General features: G+C 36.6%; 1 protein-coding gene across 1 annotated transcript in view; it reads right to left on the bottom strand.

Annotated features, from left to right (window-relative positions):
• The window catches only part of LOC137407927 (DNA mismatch repair protein Msh2-like), a 43,132-nt gene that overhangs the window by 9,390 nt on the left and 14,960 nt on the right, over positions 1 to 18,782 (bottom strand). Inside the window, exons 13-18 of the mRNA XM_068094312.1 lie at positions 16,655 to 16,791; positions 11,337 to 11,453; positions 10,548 to 10,718; positions 6,508 to 6,597; positions 6,219 to 6,390; positions 55 to 180 (exon numbers count right to left, since the gene is read on the bottom strand). Coding sequence (XP_067950413.1) covers positions 55 to 180; positions 6,219 to 6,390; positions 6,508 to 6,597; positions 10,548 to 10,718; positions 11,337 to 11,453; positions 16,655 to 16,791 — 813 coding nt within the window. The remainder of the gene's footprint in view (positions 1 to 54; positions 181 to 6,218; positions 6,391 to 6,507; positions 6,598 to 10,547; positions 10,719 to 11,336; positions 11,454 to 16,654; positions 16,792 to 18,782) is intronic.

Here is an 18,782-nt window from a genome sequence, read left to right as displayed (position 1 = left end):
ATGCAGTACATGTATTACACGAAGTAATACTACAACAGTATGTCTTAGCCTTACCTCTAGGGAGTACTGTAGGTCTGGTATAAGGTGTAGGGGCAGTAACACTAGCCACCGCAAAACTTACGATGACATCGAGCATCGCTATTAAGTCACCAAGTCTGTACAAAAGCTCCGAATATCCGCCTACCGATGCAAGAAAACAGCAATTAGAATCGTAATATCTGTAGGAGCAGAACCCGTGATATTGATAAACAAACAGTAACACTGCGACATACTGCATGATACCAGATACAAGGTTTTGTAACATACATAACATACATGTCTTACTAACAAAATACCATAACATTACTCTCAATAGCATTACTGGCACTTATGCTAGCAATTACAGTCGTGTCCGAAATAAACTGAACTCTTTGTTGGTAAACTAAAATTCTCATTTACAACATTGTTACTTATTGTGAATTTAGTCAATAGCCCTAAATTATATATTAAATTAATCATCATTTTGTCCTGATTTTAAATATTTAAACCAAACAGTTGTAAAGGTATGTTTTTGAATGATTATGTAGGTTAAATTCTGAACATCTCATTATTTTAATGGTTGAAGATAATAATCTGTACAGATATGATCACAAAACATACATTTATTTGCTTATTTCAAGTCATATACATGTATATATACAGTGAAACATGGATAACTCAAACTTCACGGGACCGAGCGAAAGTGTTTGAGTTATCAGAGCGCTCAAGTTATCAGAGCACAGTCACAAGTGAATGTATTTATCAGTAGATACATATACAAATTACATGTATATATAAAACTAAAGAATAGGTTGTTTGTTGTAAGTTAAAGGGCATCTGATGTAGAGTTTTAAAGTATTTATCAGAAAGCATAGATATTTTTATACACTTGAGATTTGTGTGTTGTTTTAGGTGATGTGACTGCCAGAACTTTTTCAGATTAAAATTGGCAAAACCTAATCGCGGTTAAAATGCTCAGAAGACATTTTTTCTTCCGAGTGTTTTACTCGAGATCAATTTTGCCAATTTTAATCTTAAGATGTCTTGTCAGTCACATCACCTAAAACTGCAAACAAATCTCAGCCCAATAGAAAAATAACTATTCTTTCTGATAACTTTTAAAACTGGACATAAGTAAACATTTATGACCAATGCAAAAAAGCATGCTTTACATCTGATCAGTTGTTTCATTTAAAAAACTTATCGAGTGTAGTCTGTGACAAGGTATTTTTTTGACAAAGATCAACAGTGTGACTTATTGTAGAAAAAGATTTTAAACAGTTATTATAGTCCTTGCACTCTCTCGTATCTATAAAACGTCTGAGGACATCTAAAGCGTTGTTTGCATCAGCCAAGGTAGGTGGATCAGGTTCAACAATCTCAGCCTCATCCTCTCTATCGGACTCATCGAGAGTACCACAATATGTCACGGACTGCACAATCTCTGCATCACTCAAATGCTCAGCAACAGTAATTTTTGCATCAACCACTAAAAGCTCATCTGCAAAACCAAACTTGAATTTAAGCTAAAGTAACACTATTTTTAAAACATTTGTTAGGCACCTTAGACAGTCATAAATTTAGCCCTTTATCGGGTCGAGTTCATAATAATGTAACAGCATTGGCTATTTCAAGATTACTTACTTGCTGTCACATTTGATGTAGAATCTATGGTGTGTAGTAGAAGATTTAGATTTCTCACAGTGTCACCTTCTTCATTCTCATCAGCAGTTGAAGTCGCATCTGTTTGATCAAGGTTGGTATGACCAAACCCGTGGTGAAAACAGTTGGCAATCGTTTCTTTTGTGACACGGCTCCATGCTCTGTCCACCCAGCGTATTGCTTGCAAAACATTGATAGAAGCATCTGGCTTCTTTCCACGAGTGTCAATGTAATCAACAGTGAATTGCAAAACTTGCTGACGATAGTAAGATTTAAAAGTTCGAATGATTCCTTGGTCCATAGGTTGCAGCACGCTTGTGGTATTGGGTGGTGTAAATAGAAGCCTGATTGACATAAGCCCATTCATAGTTGGGTGTGCTGGACAGTTGTCAATGATGAGAAGCACTTTTCTGTTTTTTTCTGGTCATCTGGCGATCAAAATCTCTTACCCATGTTTGAAAGATGTCACTCACCATCCAAGCCTTCTTATTGTGGTAATACTGACATGGAAGGTTAGTAACATTTTTAAAACAGCGGGGATTTTTGAACTTTCCTATTACAATAGGAACTTCCTTCTCGGTGCCCGACATATTAGCGCAAAGTGCCACAGTCAGTCTTTCGTTTGACAACTTCCCTCCACTACACTTCTCCCCTTTAAAGTGCAACGTTTTGTCGACCATGAGCTTGTAAAACAACCCGGTTTTGTCCATATTGAATATGACATCATAAGTGTACGTTTGAAGTAATGGAGTAAGCACCTCTTCTTTCCACTTTTCCATTTCTCCAACATTAACTGCAGCTGACTCTCCAACAACTATCTGACTGCCAATAGAATGCCTTTTCTTCCACCTGTCGATCCAACCGCGAGAAACAGTAGTATCCTTTTCTAAATTCTGTAAAAACTTGTTAGTCTTTTCTAACAAAATTGGCCCATCGATAGGTACGCCTTCACTACGCACTTGTCTAAACCAAGTCAATAATACACCATCCAAATCATCGTGCGACGTTGAACGATCTCTTAGCCTTGATGAATTTTGGTCACATAACGATCTTATTCTTTCTTTTTGTTTAATCCATGTTGACACTGTACTTTTTGAAAGATTTTCTCTTTTTGATAATGCTGATAGCTTTTGTCCTGCTTCGATTTCCTCGAGTACTTCAAGTTTGTCAGAAGGTTTCTACGCTTTTCTTTGCTTGCGTGGTGCCATCGTAAAGCGGATGTCTGTTGTAGCGGACGCCAAGCCACGAGCCTATTTGTGACATTTTATCTTTATGTATCCGCATATAATCACTGTTACAATATGTGTCATGATCACAGAAACCATGGTTAAGTCGGGATTATAAGATTTAGAGTTACCTGCATTAACAGAAGGAGAAAATTCTCACAATTATTTTGCAAAAAAAATTTTGGTTCTAGCTTAATTACAGCAGATTTTATGGTCAATAAACTGAATGCATGTTTACCATCAGTGCGAAAACATAGTTCCGAGAAAACTGGTGTTAAAGTCTTAGAAACGAACACCGATGCACAGTTTTGTTTACATTTCAAAACGCCATAGCAACCAATATTAAGAGGCTGTGATATTTATCTAGATTTCAGTCTTTATATCAAAAACATTATGCTGAATTTAAAACTCTAAACAGATTTTGGCTGGTTGTCATAGAAATGGCTGTATATCTATAAGGAAATGTATTACCTAATTTTGCAGATATTAAAAACGGCTTGGCAGTGCCGCGATATTGAGCACAACCGCAGTATGATCAACAAAATATTTAAAAAAATAATAACAGCAACATATTGCACATCATCGGTCACTCTATACTTTGATCTTGCAAATTCGAATAATTTTTCTTATAATCAAATCTTATAAAACCGAATAATTATTCTTATAATTAAATATTGTAAAAATCTTATAAGAATGGTTAGGAATATATCATGGTCATTCCCTTTACTTACACTGCTTTTGGCATCAGTTGGAATACCAAAGTACTCATTATAAGTGTCCAAAATGTCAGAATTATCCTTCAAATCGGCAAAAAAGAAACGATTACGTTTTTCGAACGCCATTTTTCAGTACTTCCTGTTTAGCATAGCAACGGTTTTAAGGGTTTTTTCCGAGGTTTTAAGACATTTATTATCTAAACTGACTTCAGATTCAGAAAGATCACTCTTTGATTGGTCCAGAAGCACGTGTTACAAAAATCCTTACCAAAATTATAAATTCAGTTAGTGCAACTTTAAAGTCGAATAACTCACCTTCGTGATTTGCGACTTAACCATGGTTTCTGTGACCGCGACCCAATTATGTATTTTGCATGCTGTGTGTATCTTTATTAAATTTTTATCGCTAATACCTTCTAACGTTTATAGCTTGGCCGTAACTAAGCAAACATCTTAGCGACCCTATTAATCATTTTTATACGATTTCTTTTTCGGTTTCATTATACGGTACGGGGGAAATTATATGTACACTACACTATACGCGTATAAAAAGCGCTTTCGTTAAGAAAGCAGAGTAGTCTCAGCTCCGCGACTAGTGGAAACTCCTTCGAAATAAATTTAACGGAAACCACGTTTGTGAATTCGGCAAAAAACTGTTCGAGTTAACGGTGCCAAGGTCGAGTTTTATAAAGCCATTTATCATTGCGTGGGAACGGACCGAGCAAATCCATTCGAGTTAACCATGTGTTCGATATATCCGAGGACGAGTTATCCATGTTTCACTGTATATACAACTTGAAACAAGCACATAAACTTACAATAAAGCTACAAACTAAATTTACAATGAGTAACATAGAGGTGGAACGAGACACGAGACGTCTCGAGTATCGACCTGTCTCGTCTCGTATCGGTCTCGTCTCGACTTAACTATTGCCAAACTCAAGACAGGAAATAGAACTAAAGCGCCTGCGCACGGTTGTTAAAACATGACTTCTTACGGTAGCGACAACTCCATATATTGTAATGGATTGCGGGCAACTGCCTTTAAAGTTATACCCGGTCCGTTACTACCTGTTGCTATTGATTATGTTGGCCACTGAGTCTAACCATGTAGTCCGGACAACGGCCCTGTTATATTTTAGTTCGGTTCTGTGTCCTTAAAACAGATACCGGGTCGTATCTAATTACTCTTCGGATAACCCAATTTAATAAATAAGACTTTTGCGGGTAAAATGTCTGTATGTTATCGTATCGTGTCTAAACACCAACTGCCCTTCATAAAATTCGGGCCTCTTTTACGTATATACTACCAATCGCGGGTAAAACTTTCCCGGACACGGAGAAACGAACGAAAGGCCGTGTCGACCATAGTCCGTGTTCGGTTAACAATGACATTTTGTTAGCTCAATATATGAATATACATGTGCATGTATACAGTAATTAATATAATTTCATGAGTACAATTTAAATATAATTCACATACTACATTTAATACACAAACAACACTTAACATTAATGAAACGATAAGAATGAAAGTATTATCAAGTGTTCTTTTAGTTGCGGTATTTCTTTGTAGAGCGACGACTATTGGTTTCATTACATTAAAAAGTAAGAACTATTCAATAGATGGTAAAAATATACATGTACAAAGCAATATGTTTATAATAATTATGATCAATCAAGCTCAAAATTCTTAGAATATATAACTTCGGTATTTTAGAGCTGTTTGTGTCACTTTTGTTTACAAAAACTACATGCATATCACTATTAAAATGTTGTATTTAAATCGTTTACACCAGGCGAAAATTCAATTTAAAAATAGTTTTATTAATTTTATATATACCAAGTAGCTAGTACTTGTGTAGTGAAATCATCACCAAATGCTCATTATTTTACTGTCTCGTGTCTCGAGTCTCGAATTTTTACAAGAGAGTGTCTCGAGTCTCGTCTCGAACTTAAAAAACCTGTCTCGTTCCACCTCTAGAGTAACAATGTTGCATATGATAATTTTAGTTTCCCAACGAAGGGGTCCAGTTTATTTCATATATGACTGTATATTGGCGCTGAGGCTGGCACTAATACTAGCACTAACACTAGCACAATACCATGGCATCACTCTCACTAGCACAGTACCATGACATCACTCTCACTAACACAATACCATGACATCACTCTCACAAGCACAATACCATGACATCACTCTCACTAGCACAATACCATGACATCATTCTCGCTAGCACAATGCCATAACATACTCTCACTAGCACAATACTATGACATCACTCTCACGAACACAATACCATATCACTCTCGCTAGCACAACACCATGACAGCACTTTCACTAGCACAATACCATGACATCATTCTCACTAGCACAATACCATGACACCACTCTCACTAGCACAATACCATAACATCAGTATTGATAGCACAATATTATGACACCACTTTTTATAGCACAATGCTATGATATCACTTTTTATCACACAATATTATGACATCATTTTTTATAGCATAATACTATCCTACCTGCCACTAGCATTATCTCTGACACAAGTCACACAACCCGCTCTACGCTGTCACAACTTGCTCCTACCTGCCACCTTCATTATCTCTGTTACAACATCGTTCTGCAGATCTTGATATGACTTCTTCAAATCTACATGCTTGGCATTAAGTTTGCTCAGCGGCTGGCTACGGAATCTTACACCGTCCTTCTTAGTGTCAATAGTTTCAAAGTTCTTGTTATTTCGAAGCACCTTCTCATCCTGTCAATGCATAGCGATAGCAGACTGCATGAGCATAAAATATGGTGGAGTTGTTATGACCAGAGACTAGGTAAGGAAACCAAATAAATAGGAACTCCATTTGGACTAACTTCATACCTTCCTGGTGAGACGAAAGAAAGAACCAAACTGGGGGTTGGTCTCCAACTTGATGGTCTTGCCTGGCTCAAGAGACAGCTCACTCGCTGACTGACAACAGAGTGCACAAATAGATGACTGCCTGATGACTGACTGTGGCTATCAATCTTCCAATTGTAAGACTGATAGTCTTATAATAGCAACAATATTAAACAAACAGGACGATGTGACTCACATCTGGTTCTAAAATTGAGCACTTGCCGAGCCTTTATATAGTAATATATAGTATACTAGAAATTCCACTGTCATACAGCCCACGACCAAAGTAATAATGGAAAAAAGAAAGGGTACTGATGGTTGAGAAATGCAATATTAGCAGCCAAATGGCACTGCAGTGCAATAGGATAACTGCAATGGTAGCTGTAATGCACTGGGTGTTATTATGTACAACAAACAGCAATAATAAAAGGAAAATATTATATGTTTATATCTTCCCCCTGCAATAGGAGAAATGCAATATTAGAAGTAAAATGGCAAGCTGCTGTGCAACATACAAAGGCTGGGGGGTTGTATATCATTGGTCATAGCAACCAATATCAAGAAGTTGTGATATTTATCTAGATTTCAGTATTTATATCTAAAAAAATTATGCTGAATTTAAAAATCTAACAGATTTTAGCCGGTTGTCATAGAAATAGATGCATATCGATAAAAAAATGTAGGCCTGTTACTTAATTTTGCAGTTATTAAAAACAGCTTGGCAGTACCGCGATATTGGGTACCACGATATTGGGCACAGCCGCAGTATCATCAACAAAATCTTTAGAAAAATAATAACAGTATATATTGCATTGTCACTATATACTTCGATCTTGTAAATTCGAATGATTATTCTTATAACTAAATATTATAATAATCTCATAAAATCGAATAATTATTCTTACAATTAAATATTGTAATAAACTTATAGAATCGTTAGAAAAATATCATCATCATTTCCTTTACTTTCCCTGCTTTGGACATCAGTTGAAATACCAATGTACTCATTATAAGTGTCCAAAATGTCAGAGTCTGGTAGAACCGGCAAAAAGAAACGATTACTTTTCAGTACTTCTACATTAATTATATATTGTATCGTTAGAAATCGTTAAAATAGAAAAAGAATCATTAGAAAAATATCATCGTCATTTCCTTTACTTTCACTGCTTTGGACATCAGTTGGAATACCAAAGTACTCATTATAACTGTCCAAAATGTTAGAGTCCAGTAGAATCGGCAAAAAAGAAACGATTACTTTTCAATACTTCTACGTTGACTACATAAAACCTTCGGCAATTGGCCAATGTCATAGACTGGTGAAATGTGCACGTTTTTTTCGTGAAATGCGCACGATTTAATCTCTGTCACACGGCCTTATCGGCGTTTCATTGGCCGGTCTTAATTTTGAATAAAATTGGCTTGTCAGGGTTTTATTTCGATTTTAGGCCAAATTAATCTGTCTATTTATGTATAATCCGATCAGATAGGTTAGTTTTAGGATATTGCAGAAACTTTTCAGAGACTTTGTAACATATTTAAATAGGTTTATATGTGTTTTGTATCATTATTATACATAAACGACTCTACACAAAAAGGGTTAAATTTGTTGTTGAGATTTTGGTACAAGGGTTTGGTCACGGCCGTTAACGGATAATTTTTCGGGAGTTGTGTGCACATATGCATTTATCATAAATCTCCCAAACAATCGCTTCGCTCGTGTTTGGTCGTGGGAATATTTATATCATTATCTGGTTTATATCTTTATATCAGAAGGAATACCTTCTGAATGTGTAAAAAACAGACAGAACTGACAGACACCATTGGAGATGTTTTGATCAAGTTCTGGGTGATGAAAAAAAGCTGAAATAATATCTATAAACTCGTACCAGAACTATTTCGTTTACAAAATTGGTTGTTGCAATAGAAGCCAGTAAATTTGCTTAACTAGAATCCCTGATATTGACCATGTGCATAGCGATGAGAATGAGATCAGTTCAAGGTTCTAGGAAAAAACCAATCACCTCGGCTAACGAAGAAAAAAATAGTCCGACTTTCCAAGAGGCGATGAACTGTCTGTTACACTGCGATAGTCGACTTGATAGTTGAGTCGACGCGATAGTTGATAGTCAACTTGATAGCTGATAGTCGACTTGAAAGTCGACTTGATAGTCGATAGTCGACTTGATTAACAATGTATCACTAGTGACCACTATTTGAACCTATCAGGTTCTTACCATTAAATATAATAGAACGACTTATGTTACTAGATGTTTTAATTATGTTTGTTTGTGAGAGAACTGCTACAGTCAGTATTTATTTCAAGACAAACTTGAAACTTCGACGTGCAAACTAATGAAAAATATTACGTTGAGTTGTAACGCAATGTATACACATTTGATTGGCTAAGCAAGCAGCAGCTGATATATGTGTGGCTGAGTATGAGCTGTTTTGACAAGACATCACTTTTGACAAGACACTTTAAATCTCTTGCTGACAAATGTCAACGACATTTGTAATAAACTCTCAACAGAAATTTGGTTCTTACGATTTTAGGCAGCATCAAATTGTTTCGTTGAATTACAAGTGAATTGGATCTTCCAATTACTTCCATTATTTCCTGCCACATTTATTCTATAAAATTATAATTTTCGTTCATGGAAGTCAAATATCACACTGACGATCTCATTAAACACTGTATTCCAACTTTACAAGTTTTTTATTGAAGAGGTTTCACCACAAATGTGCTTCTTACTTATACAGATGAATTTGCACAACATTTTAGTAGAATTTATCAGAAAGTACGGATATCTTTCTATCAGGTTAGATTATTTTTGATGTTTGAGGTGATCTGACTGCCAGCATGTTTCAAGATTAAAATCGACAAAACTTGATCGTGGTTAAAATCCACAGAAGAAAAATATGCGTAAAATGACGTCACTAGTTGCTATCGTTGCTAAAGTTGATATCGACTATTCTGTTCAAGTTGCAGCGTTACGCGTCTCTATTCTGTCGGTCTCCTAGCAACTATAGACGTCATAATCGCATTTTCGCTACAAACTTCAGGTTATAGAATATGCCAAATAACATGAAGATAGAGCAGCAGCAACGACCTCCTCCTCCGCCTCCTCTTACTGAAAAAATGGTATGGTATGTTCTCAGGGAAAACAAGAAAACAAACTACAAGGAGCGATGAAAGGAAACCATGACCTTCCTGTTTCTGCTCCACATTAGCCTGAAATTGATGAGGCAATAAAAAGTGAGTGGTAGATGAAAGGAACTTAGACAGGCATGTGTTTACAAAATAATGAGAAAATCCAGAAAAATTATTACATGAACACGGTGTTGTCATTTTATGAAAAGGCAAAGTTGGTCAATGCAAACAAAAACACCAATTGAACAAAAAATGTTAGCCAACTATGATTGACAAAATAGTGAATTTTAATAAATTTGTTATTGCCGCAAAAAAACTCCTTTTGAACTAGGCCCAGATTGGAGATATGGAGAATGTTCCACTAACACTTGATGTGCCATCAAATAAAATTATTTGGTCGTCATCGTCATCACCATTCATAGTCATCGCCTGGGTTCTGGTGATGACGACGATGAATTTTCTGGTTTGAAGCAGACTTCTGAGTGAAATTTGGTTACATAGTTTCTAAGTTTATGCTCACTTATTATAATTTCTTGTGTTTTATCGTTTTATTAACTTTGACAATGGTAGAGTTTCTTGATTGATCGCATTTTCTCCTTCCCAAAATACTCTTCATAATCATTCAGAGTGAGTTATGTTTCTTTATGAGTGGTTAAGGTTCTTTTATGAGCTCTATGGTCCTGTAATAACCTACTAAAATTCGTATGAAAGTCTATGAATATTTTTTCCTCAATGTCTTCCAGGTTATAACCAGTTATAACTGATACAACCTATTACAAATAGTAATAACCTGTTATGTACCAGTAAAAACCAGTTTTAACTGATACAATATACATTACAGTTATACAGGTTATAACCTGTTGCAACGCACCTTAACCAGCTCTCGCTCCATTCTCGCCTGAAGGTCTCGTAGCTGCTCTCCAATTTCAGCGAGACCTTCGTCAAATTCTGGTTTTATGAGAAACTCCATAGATTCTACAGTGTCCATATCTAAGACTTCCTCTAGCAGGGCTGAGAACTTTGAAAGTCCAAACATCAACTCCTGCAAGACAAGTGTGAGTAATTTGAGGGTAGCCAGGGGTACACAAATACCCCTTTTCTTTACCCAATATGATTAAATAAGGCTGCCTGGCAGACGATTAAACTGAGAGGGCGTCTATAATAATACCTAAAACATGTTTCAGTTTGATATATAATTAAAAGACTATGGATGGGTAAATATAGACGAGTTAATAATAATACTTGATGCGGAGAAGCAATGTCATCATTCGTAACACAATTGCATGATTATAAGTTACTATTAGCAACTAGTGGCAACCTTGACACACTAGCAGTAACCTTGACACTAGTGGTAACCCTGACACACTAGTGGTAACCCTGACACACTAGTGGTAACCCTGACACACTAGCAGTAACCTTGACACACTAGTGGTAACCTGACATACTAGCAGTAACCTTGACATATTAGTGGTAACCTGACACACTAGCGACAACCCTGACAAACTAGCGGTAACACTGACACACTAACGGCAACCCTGACACACTAGCAGTAACCTTGACACACTAGTGGTAACTCCCGCAAAGTTTACTTCTCTGAATAGATAGAAGCGTGACCGCAGCAAACAGAAAAATAAACGCAAGAATTGTCATCCATGTCTACCTTCAGTTCAGCAGAGAAAATGGCCTTGACAAGGGCAGTGTGCCTGGAGTCATGCTGTTCAAGAGCCGTGTCCAGCCTTGGAAGTTTGGTGAGCCCCTGGTAAACTTTGTAACAGTCCTACAAGAGAAGGGACATCTTGTTACAATACATCAGCCAATGAAAGATGATATAACATTAAACAGGCCAATGGTAGACAGTATAACGATAACAAGGGCAATGAAAGGTGATATCACACAAACCATGCCATACCATTAAAAGGTAATATTAAATAAGCTTTGATGATGAAAGTAGAGAGCTGAGACTTCCAGAAATGAATTAACTTGACGGTGTATCTGTGCCTGTCATCTGTATATTAACCGTATATCTGTCATCATGTATGTAACCATCAGTCTGTACAAGGTTTGTTTGCCACAGTGCCAGCTGATCTGTTACTAGAGCACAATGAAAGGTGCAGCTGGCCTGTTATGAGATTGCAATAACAAAAAATAAGCTGATTTGTTGACGTAATATGATAGTCAACACAAACCATACATTAATGATGCTTCTAGAACATATGCGTGTTTTTATATTTTATGACTGAGACGAGATTGCAAGAAGCTTTAGTTTATAGAGAGCCTAAGAGCATTTGGGACGTGAACATAATACTGAAAAAATTCAGGTATGTTTAAATTTTGGCCAGGACGCTTTCAACAGTTTCATGTTTCTAAACCGTTCCTCATTCAATAGTAGACAACTCTCCAGAGTGGGAAAGATAAGCAGCCATGGCAAAACAACCTACGGAATTACTTTCTTTTGTACATGTTCAGCAGATACCAAAATGGCTCTATTGATTTCTTCTATGTTTTCTAAGTTTCCATACAGCATTAGCGTAGCGACGTACCCCCCAAATGGCACTGCAATACCATCACAGAAACACATGTAGCTGTGCCATTCTCATTCTGTTGTGATTCGATGTCGCTGTTTGAAAGTGAAAAACCCTTGCAAGGCACCATTTCCGTGCCATGGAGCTAGCCTTAGTGACCAAAGGCGTCGCACTGTCACACACTCTGCACATAGATTTTGCTTTCCAGCTGCTTCATATGCATCGCACAACTATCGCTCTTTTGTAATGCCCTAAGGAAACATGATCTACTTGTCGGTGTAGCGCTTTGGCACTGATGCACCCAGTTGTTGCTACACTATCACTGTATGAAAACTTCATTGACCACTCATCATTGACCACTCATCATTGACCACTCATCATTGACCACTCATCATTGACCACTCATCATTGACCACTCATCATTGACCACTCATCATTGACCACTCATCATTGACCACTCATCATTGACCACTCATCATTGACCACTCATCATTGACCACTCATCATTGACCACTCATCATTGACCACTCATCATTGACCACTCATCATTGACCACTCATCATTGACCACTCATCATTGACCACTCATCATTGACCACTCATCATTGACCACTCATCATTGACCACTCATCATTGACCACTCATCATTGACCACTCATCATTGACCACTCATCATTGACCACTCATCATTGACCACTCATCATTGACCACTCATCATTGACCACTCATCATTGACCACTCATCATTGACCACTCATCATTGACCACTCATCATTGACCACTCATCATTGACCACTCATCATTGACCACTCATCATTGACCACTCATCATTGATCACTCATCATTGATCACTCATCATTGACCACTCAAACTGTCATATCATTTTGAGTGCCTTTCATATAACTCATGGTTCAATAAATTCCCAAGAGTAAAAGATGGTAAAATGTTTATTATTAAACAACACAGTGTAGCAGAATAAAATTGTCAAGAACTCCCAACTTGCACAAATGTTTCATAAAATAAATTGAATGAGTATTCATTTAAATCGGATGAATTTTATAAAATGAAGTATAAAATTGGTAAGCATCAAACTATAACTATCGAATAGAATGAATAACAACTATAATTCCAGAGAATAACTGAAGAATTTATTCATTCATTTCTGGCCCATAGCATCCTTCTTTGGTCCTAACTCGACATCCAGAAGCAGCAAACAGTCTCCACATAACTCCTGCAGACGTCCAGCAGTTATTTGAAAGCTTCCCATTGACCTTGACAAGTTTGTGCAGCACATCTAACAGCGAGACACCACAATCGCTAGAGCTGCACTCGCCAGAGCTGGCCTCTACTCGCCAATCTGGGTAGAAGGTAGCCACATCAGACCACGGAACAGCCACATTATGACCAAAGCGTAGCGCTAACGGATGGACACTGCTCGTCTCTAGCAGAACTTGATCTCCATCAACGAGGGTTGCTCTAAAATGCAAGAATGAATTTACAAGCTTAGTATAAACATTCTCCAGCTTAGGGTTAAACCATGGATATAATAAACCCTGTTTTATATATATGGATTAATTATATCTATGAGTTAAACTAACTGTATGACGAGAACACATAATAGCCAACAAGAGCAGAGCCTGATGTGTTATCAGACTGTCAACCTAAACAGCTACAAACTAATTTTTCAATGTGTGTCATAAAATTTGATGTACAGTACTATATTTTTTCGACGTATGAACTAATTTCCAACTCCAACATTCTATGCGTAGTTTCTCAAAACTTTCCAGTTGTGCATATACCAGCCTGCAGTTCTTCAGAGTTGTTTGGTTCTATGTTGCTCCAACAAAGGTAAACAGTGCATAACAGTTATCACGAAGTGAAAGTGATATCAAGAGAAAATAGCAAAGACTGGCTATAAGCAATGATAGAAAAAAGGTATAAAATCAGCTATCAAGCTCACTCAGTCTAAAATATGCTCCCATATCTCTATAGCAGCTTCCAACTAAGCAGCACTTATTTCCTGTATTGTCAAAGCAATGCTTCAATCATCTGTCTTTTATGTGAAAGCGGTGCAAAAATAAAAACCTTTTGATCATAGTTATGTAGTTAATTTCCCACACACAACTTAAATTTTTACACGTTTTTATATATATATACTAGAAATTCCACTGTCATACAGCCCACGACCAAAGTGATAATGGAAAAAGAAAGAGAACTGATTGTTGAAAAATGCAATATTAGCAGTCAAATAGGATAACTGCAATGGTAGCTGTAATGTACTGGGTGTTATTATGTACAACTAACAGCAATAATGAAAGGCAAAGATTATATGTTTATATCTCTCCCTGCAATAGGACAAATGCAATATTAGAAGCAAAATGGCAAGCTGCTGTGTAATATACATATATATATATATTGCTGGGGGAGCTGTATATCATTGGTCATAGCAACCAATATCAAGAAGTTATGATATTTATCTAGATTTCTGTATTTATATCTGAAGAATTATACTGAATTTAAAAATCTAAACAGATTTTAGCTGGTTGTCATAGAAATAGATGTATATCTATAAGAAAATGTAGGCCTATTACTTACGGTTTGGCAGTACCGCGATATTGAGCACAGCCGTAGTACCATCAACAAAATCTTTAGAAATTAATAACATTAACATATTGCACACCATCGGTCACTATATACTTCCATCTTGTAAATTCAAATTATTATTCTTATAACTAAATCTTATAATATTAAATAATTATTCTTACAATTAAATATTGTAATAAGTTTATAGGTAATATTGTAAGAATCGTTAGAAAAATATCATCGTCATTTCCTTTACTTTCACTGCTTTGGACATCAGTTAGAATACCAAAGTACTCGTTAGTCCGAAATGTCAGAGTCCCGTAGAATCGGCAAAAAAGAAACGATAACTTTTCAGTACTTTTACGTTAATTACAGAAACCTTTGGCAATTGGACAATTCTATAGACTAGTGAAATGTGCGCGTTTTTCTCGTGAAATGAGCACGACTTAATAGTTCTACTATTTGTCGCACGGTGTTATATTGGCCGGTCTTAATTTTGATTAGAAAAAGCTTGTCAAGTTTTTATCGCGATTTTTGGCCAAATTAATCTGTCTATGTATGTATAATCCAATTAGATAAGTTAGTTTTAGGATATTGCGGTAACCTTTCAAAGACCTGGTAACATATTTAAACAGGTTTATATGTGTTTTGTATTGTTATTATAGTTAAAGGACTCTACAGAAAAATGGTTAATTTTGTTGAAGAAATTTCGGTACAAGGGTTTGCGACGGCCATTAATGAATAATTTTCGGGAGTTGTGTGCACATATGCATTTATCATGTTTGGTTGATCGTGTTTGGTCGTGGGATAACTTTTTACACAAAATATCTGTTTGAATGCTACACGCAACTAGATGAAGTTTTTTTTCAGCTGTTAAACGAATTCAACAAAATACAATGTATTCTCATGAGAATATTAACCTCAAAATACAATGGGGCCGACATACAAAACAAATTAAGTGATAACTTGATAGGTTGAGACTTTACTATATTTGCATAACTGATCATCTGATAACATGTTACTCCACTCGAACGACCATTTCTAACCTACTTACAAAGAATCACAAACAAACAGGAAATAAAACTTTTCATCTATTTGACTACGATTATCTGGTACAATGAGACTCACAACTTGATACATTCCATGTGAGTAATGCATGCAACTTATTAATAATCAATAGCCCAAAACTTATGTTTACTCACCTAACAGCTCGGTGGGAGCCAGTAGTAGAGCCGAAATCCTCAGAGACAGACCTGACCATGTATTCTACGAGACATATACGGAGGTTAAGAGCGGTATTATTCGCTAGGTAGACATCGTATCGGTAGTAACACCTCGCACTGCATATCGTGCACAGCCAAAGGCTTCCAAGCAAGTAAAAAACGAGCGGAACATTCATTATTAGAGAGATACACAGAGAGTGGATACGGAGTCGGTCTGTCAGTAGACCCTTAAAAGGGGCACCGGCGGAGATTATAAGCGAAAGCTTAAACAAGCTGAGTAATTATCAGTGATAAATCTCACCATTACGCTAACTGATTAATCTGCATACAAACTGCTGGAAATACTGAATAGCTGCTGAAATAGTTACAAAGGAGACCAATGAAATAAGACAATAATAATTAGGCAGTTATTTGTATAAAAAATGCCTCCAAAAACAGCTCCGAATGATGCAGTGCGATTGGAAGGATGTTATACTGAGACATTACACCTTTTTGGAAGTTATAACAACATATTGAGTTTTGTTAGATGGATGTTAGTTTGCGCAAAAAGATTTATTTTGTACCAACTGGTTGACAACTGGTACCAACACATCTAAAAAGGAATGGTTACCATACGAATGGTGAGCAAACTAACAGAGGACTAGAATGATACCTGGAGTTTGGCTTTACCGGTAGACAACCTTTTGGCAAGCTTAAGGAAGTCCGGAAGGGAAACAAGATGTTCTTCCTGAATTAGCTGTCTCAAGAGAGAGTCCTCGACGAAAGCTTGGACGAGGTCAAACCTCTCCTCTAAAATGCCCACATAGATGACTCAAAGGAAAAGACCCGAGTAGAAATACAGGTAATGTAATAAGGTTAGAACACAGTTAGCATGGGGGTCTTTAGTACAGATGCCCACATCCTAGTAGCAGCACTGACATCGATACTGAAGTCAAGCATCCTTTTATACAAATATCTAAAACTTGAGCTACAAATCTACCAGTGATGATAGTAATAGTATCTTAGCTTTACAAATTAACAAATGTAGCAAACTGAAATATTTTATTCCTCAAATATAAACAACTAAGGAGATCTGATACAGCCAAATTATATATACAAAATATTTATATAATTATTGTATACTAGCGGAATGCTTGGCGTTGCACAAGCATTAAAAATCAGCTGATAATCAATGACAGAGAATGTAGTTGCCTGCCACTTGCCATTAGCCTGGCACATTGCCGATGGCTAATTTGAGTAAACTAGCACTTTGAGTACTTAGTAAAAAGAGCAGTAAGATCAACCATAAAAGGACGTTGCGCCGCGCAGAGCGGTAGAAGTATTTTTTCCCACATAGCGACATGGGTAAAGTCACAGTATTTCCGTTATCATACAAGGGACATCCTGAAGCACTTAAACTAGAATTGTGCTTTGAGTTTTTGGATTTTGGTAAACAATTTTCTCATGCTGAAGCAGTTCAGTAGGATGAACAGTTTAAGACAAAAAACTTTAAAATTGCTTAAGTCAATCCATACTTATAAGGTAATTAAGGCCCATCATACAAGGGACGCAGAAAAATCGCTAAAAACGAAACTTCAATTTTAGGCTGAAAACTCTGTGAAGTATATGATCACATTTTAAATTCCTTTTAGCTGATGTTTGCTATGTATGTTTCAATGTTCAGTGTGAAAGAACTAACAGATTCCATTAATGGTTCTCATTAAACCACAGATTATTTACCACTAAGTTTGATCATACAAGGGACATCATACAAGGGACATTTCGGATCACTTGATTTTTCCACATATTTTATTGATAGACAGTAAAGTATCTAGCTAAAAGAAACTACAACCATTTTAATGGAATACTACATCTAAAACTAGCGTGCACTGAAACCAAAACTAAAACTATAGAGCTAAAAAATGTTGAGTTTACAGGAAGTGACCAGACATGTCAAAAAACGATAAATAATTAATATCTTAGATAAATATTGGAAATTAGATAAAGAAATGACAAATAAGATCACAAGGACATGCACCTTGCAAATTTACATGTATTTACGTTTATATTGACTGTAAGCAGCTTTGACTGCCTCAGCATTCAGCAGCCAATAGGCTCGACAATTGTTGTCGCATGGAATGAGCTCTGGGTTAATATCGAGGATAAAGTTAGAATGGGTGACTTCGATATTTCTTGGGGTGGGCCACATCCATTTCTCTCCATTTCTATTTCTACAGAACTATTGCTCGCTTAGTAAGGGATTTTGGCAATGTCTTCTGTACCTTCCGTGATGCTTTTCCTGTAAAAAATTAGAGCACTTGGTTATTAACCTTTGATACTTGTACTTGCTACAAAGTGATCGAAGTCAAAATTTTATAACACAATTCTTATTAATTAAAACCAATGCAATTGAACTGATTGATTTTGTTATAACTTACCAAATGCTTGAGTAGTTGTGTATCCTGGTGTTGACTGATTACTGGTGCTTGCTTTCAGCTCACGAGCCTTTTGACGCTGAGCAGCCTTCTTGAGCCGTTCCTTCTCTCTTCGAGTAGCCCTTTGCTCCTCTGTAAGGCTGGCTGTTACTTTTGCCCATGCCTCGCGTACTTGTTGCGAATGCTTAGCCTTGTACAGCTCTAGATTTTCCGATTTCTTTTTAGCTATATATTTCCTTTGCGCGGCACAATGAGTTGCAGGCCTGTCTTTGACAACCTTTACCGTCGACATTCTGGTTGAGACTGGCAGCTTGTGAAAAGTAATTGTTCTATTGCATTGACCAGCAGCAGTGTCTTGACGGGATT

This window comes from Watersipora subatra, chromosome 11, assembly GCF_963576615.1.
Source record: "Watersipora subatra chromosome 11, tzWatSuba1.1, whole genome shotgun sequence".
Taxonomy (NCBI): domain Eukaryota; kingdom Metazoa; phylum Bryozoa; class Gymnolaemata; order Cheilostomatida; family Watersiporidae; genus Watersipora; species Watersipora subatra.
The sequence above is the reverse complement of the archived record's forward strand: the minus strand, read 5'-3'. Positions and strand labels throughout refer to the sequence as shown.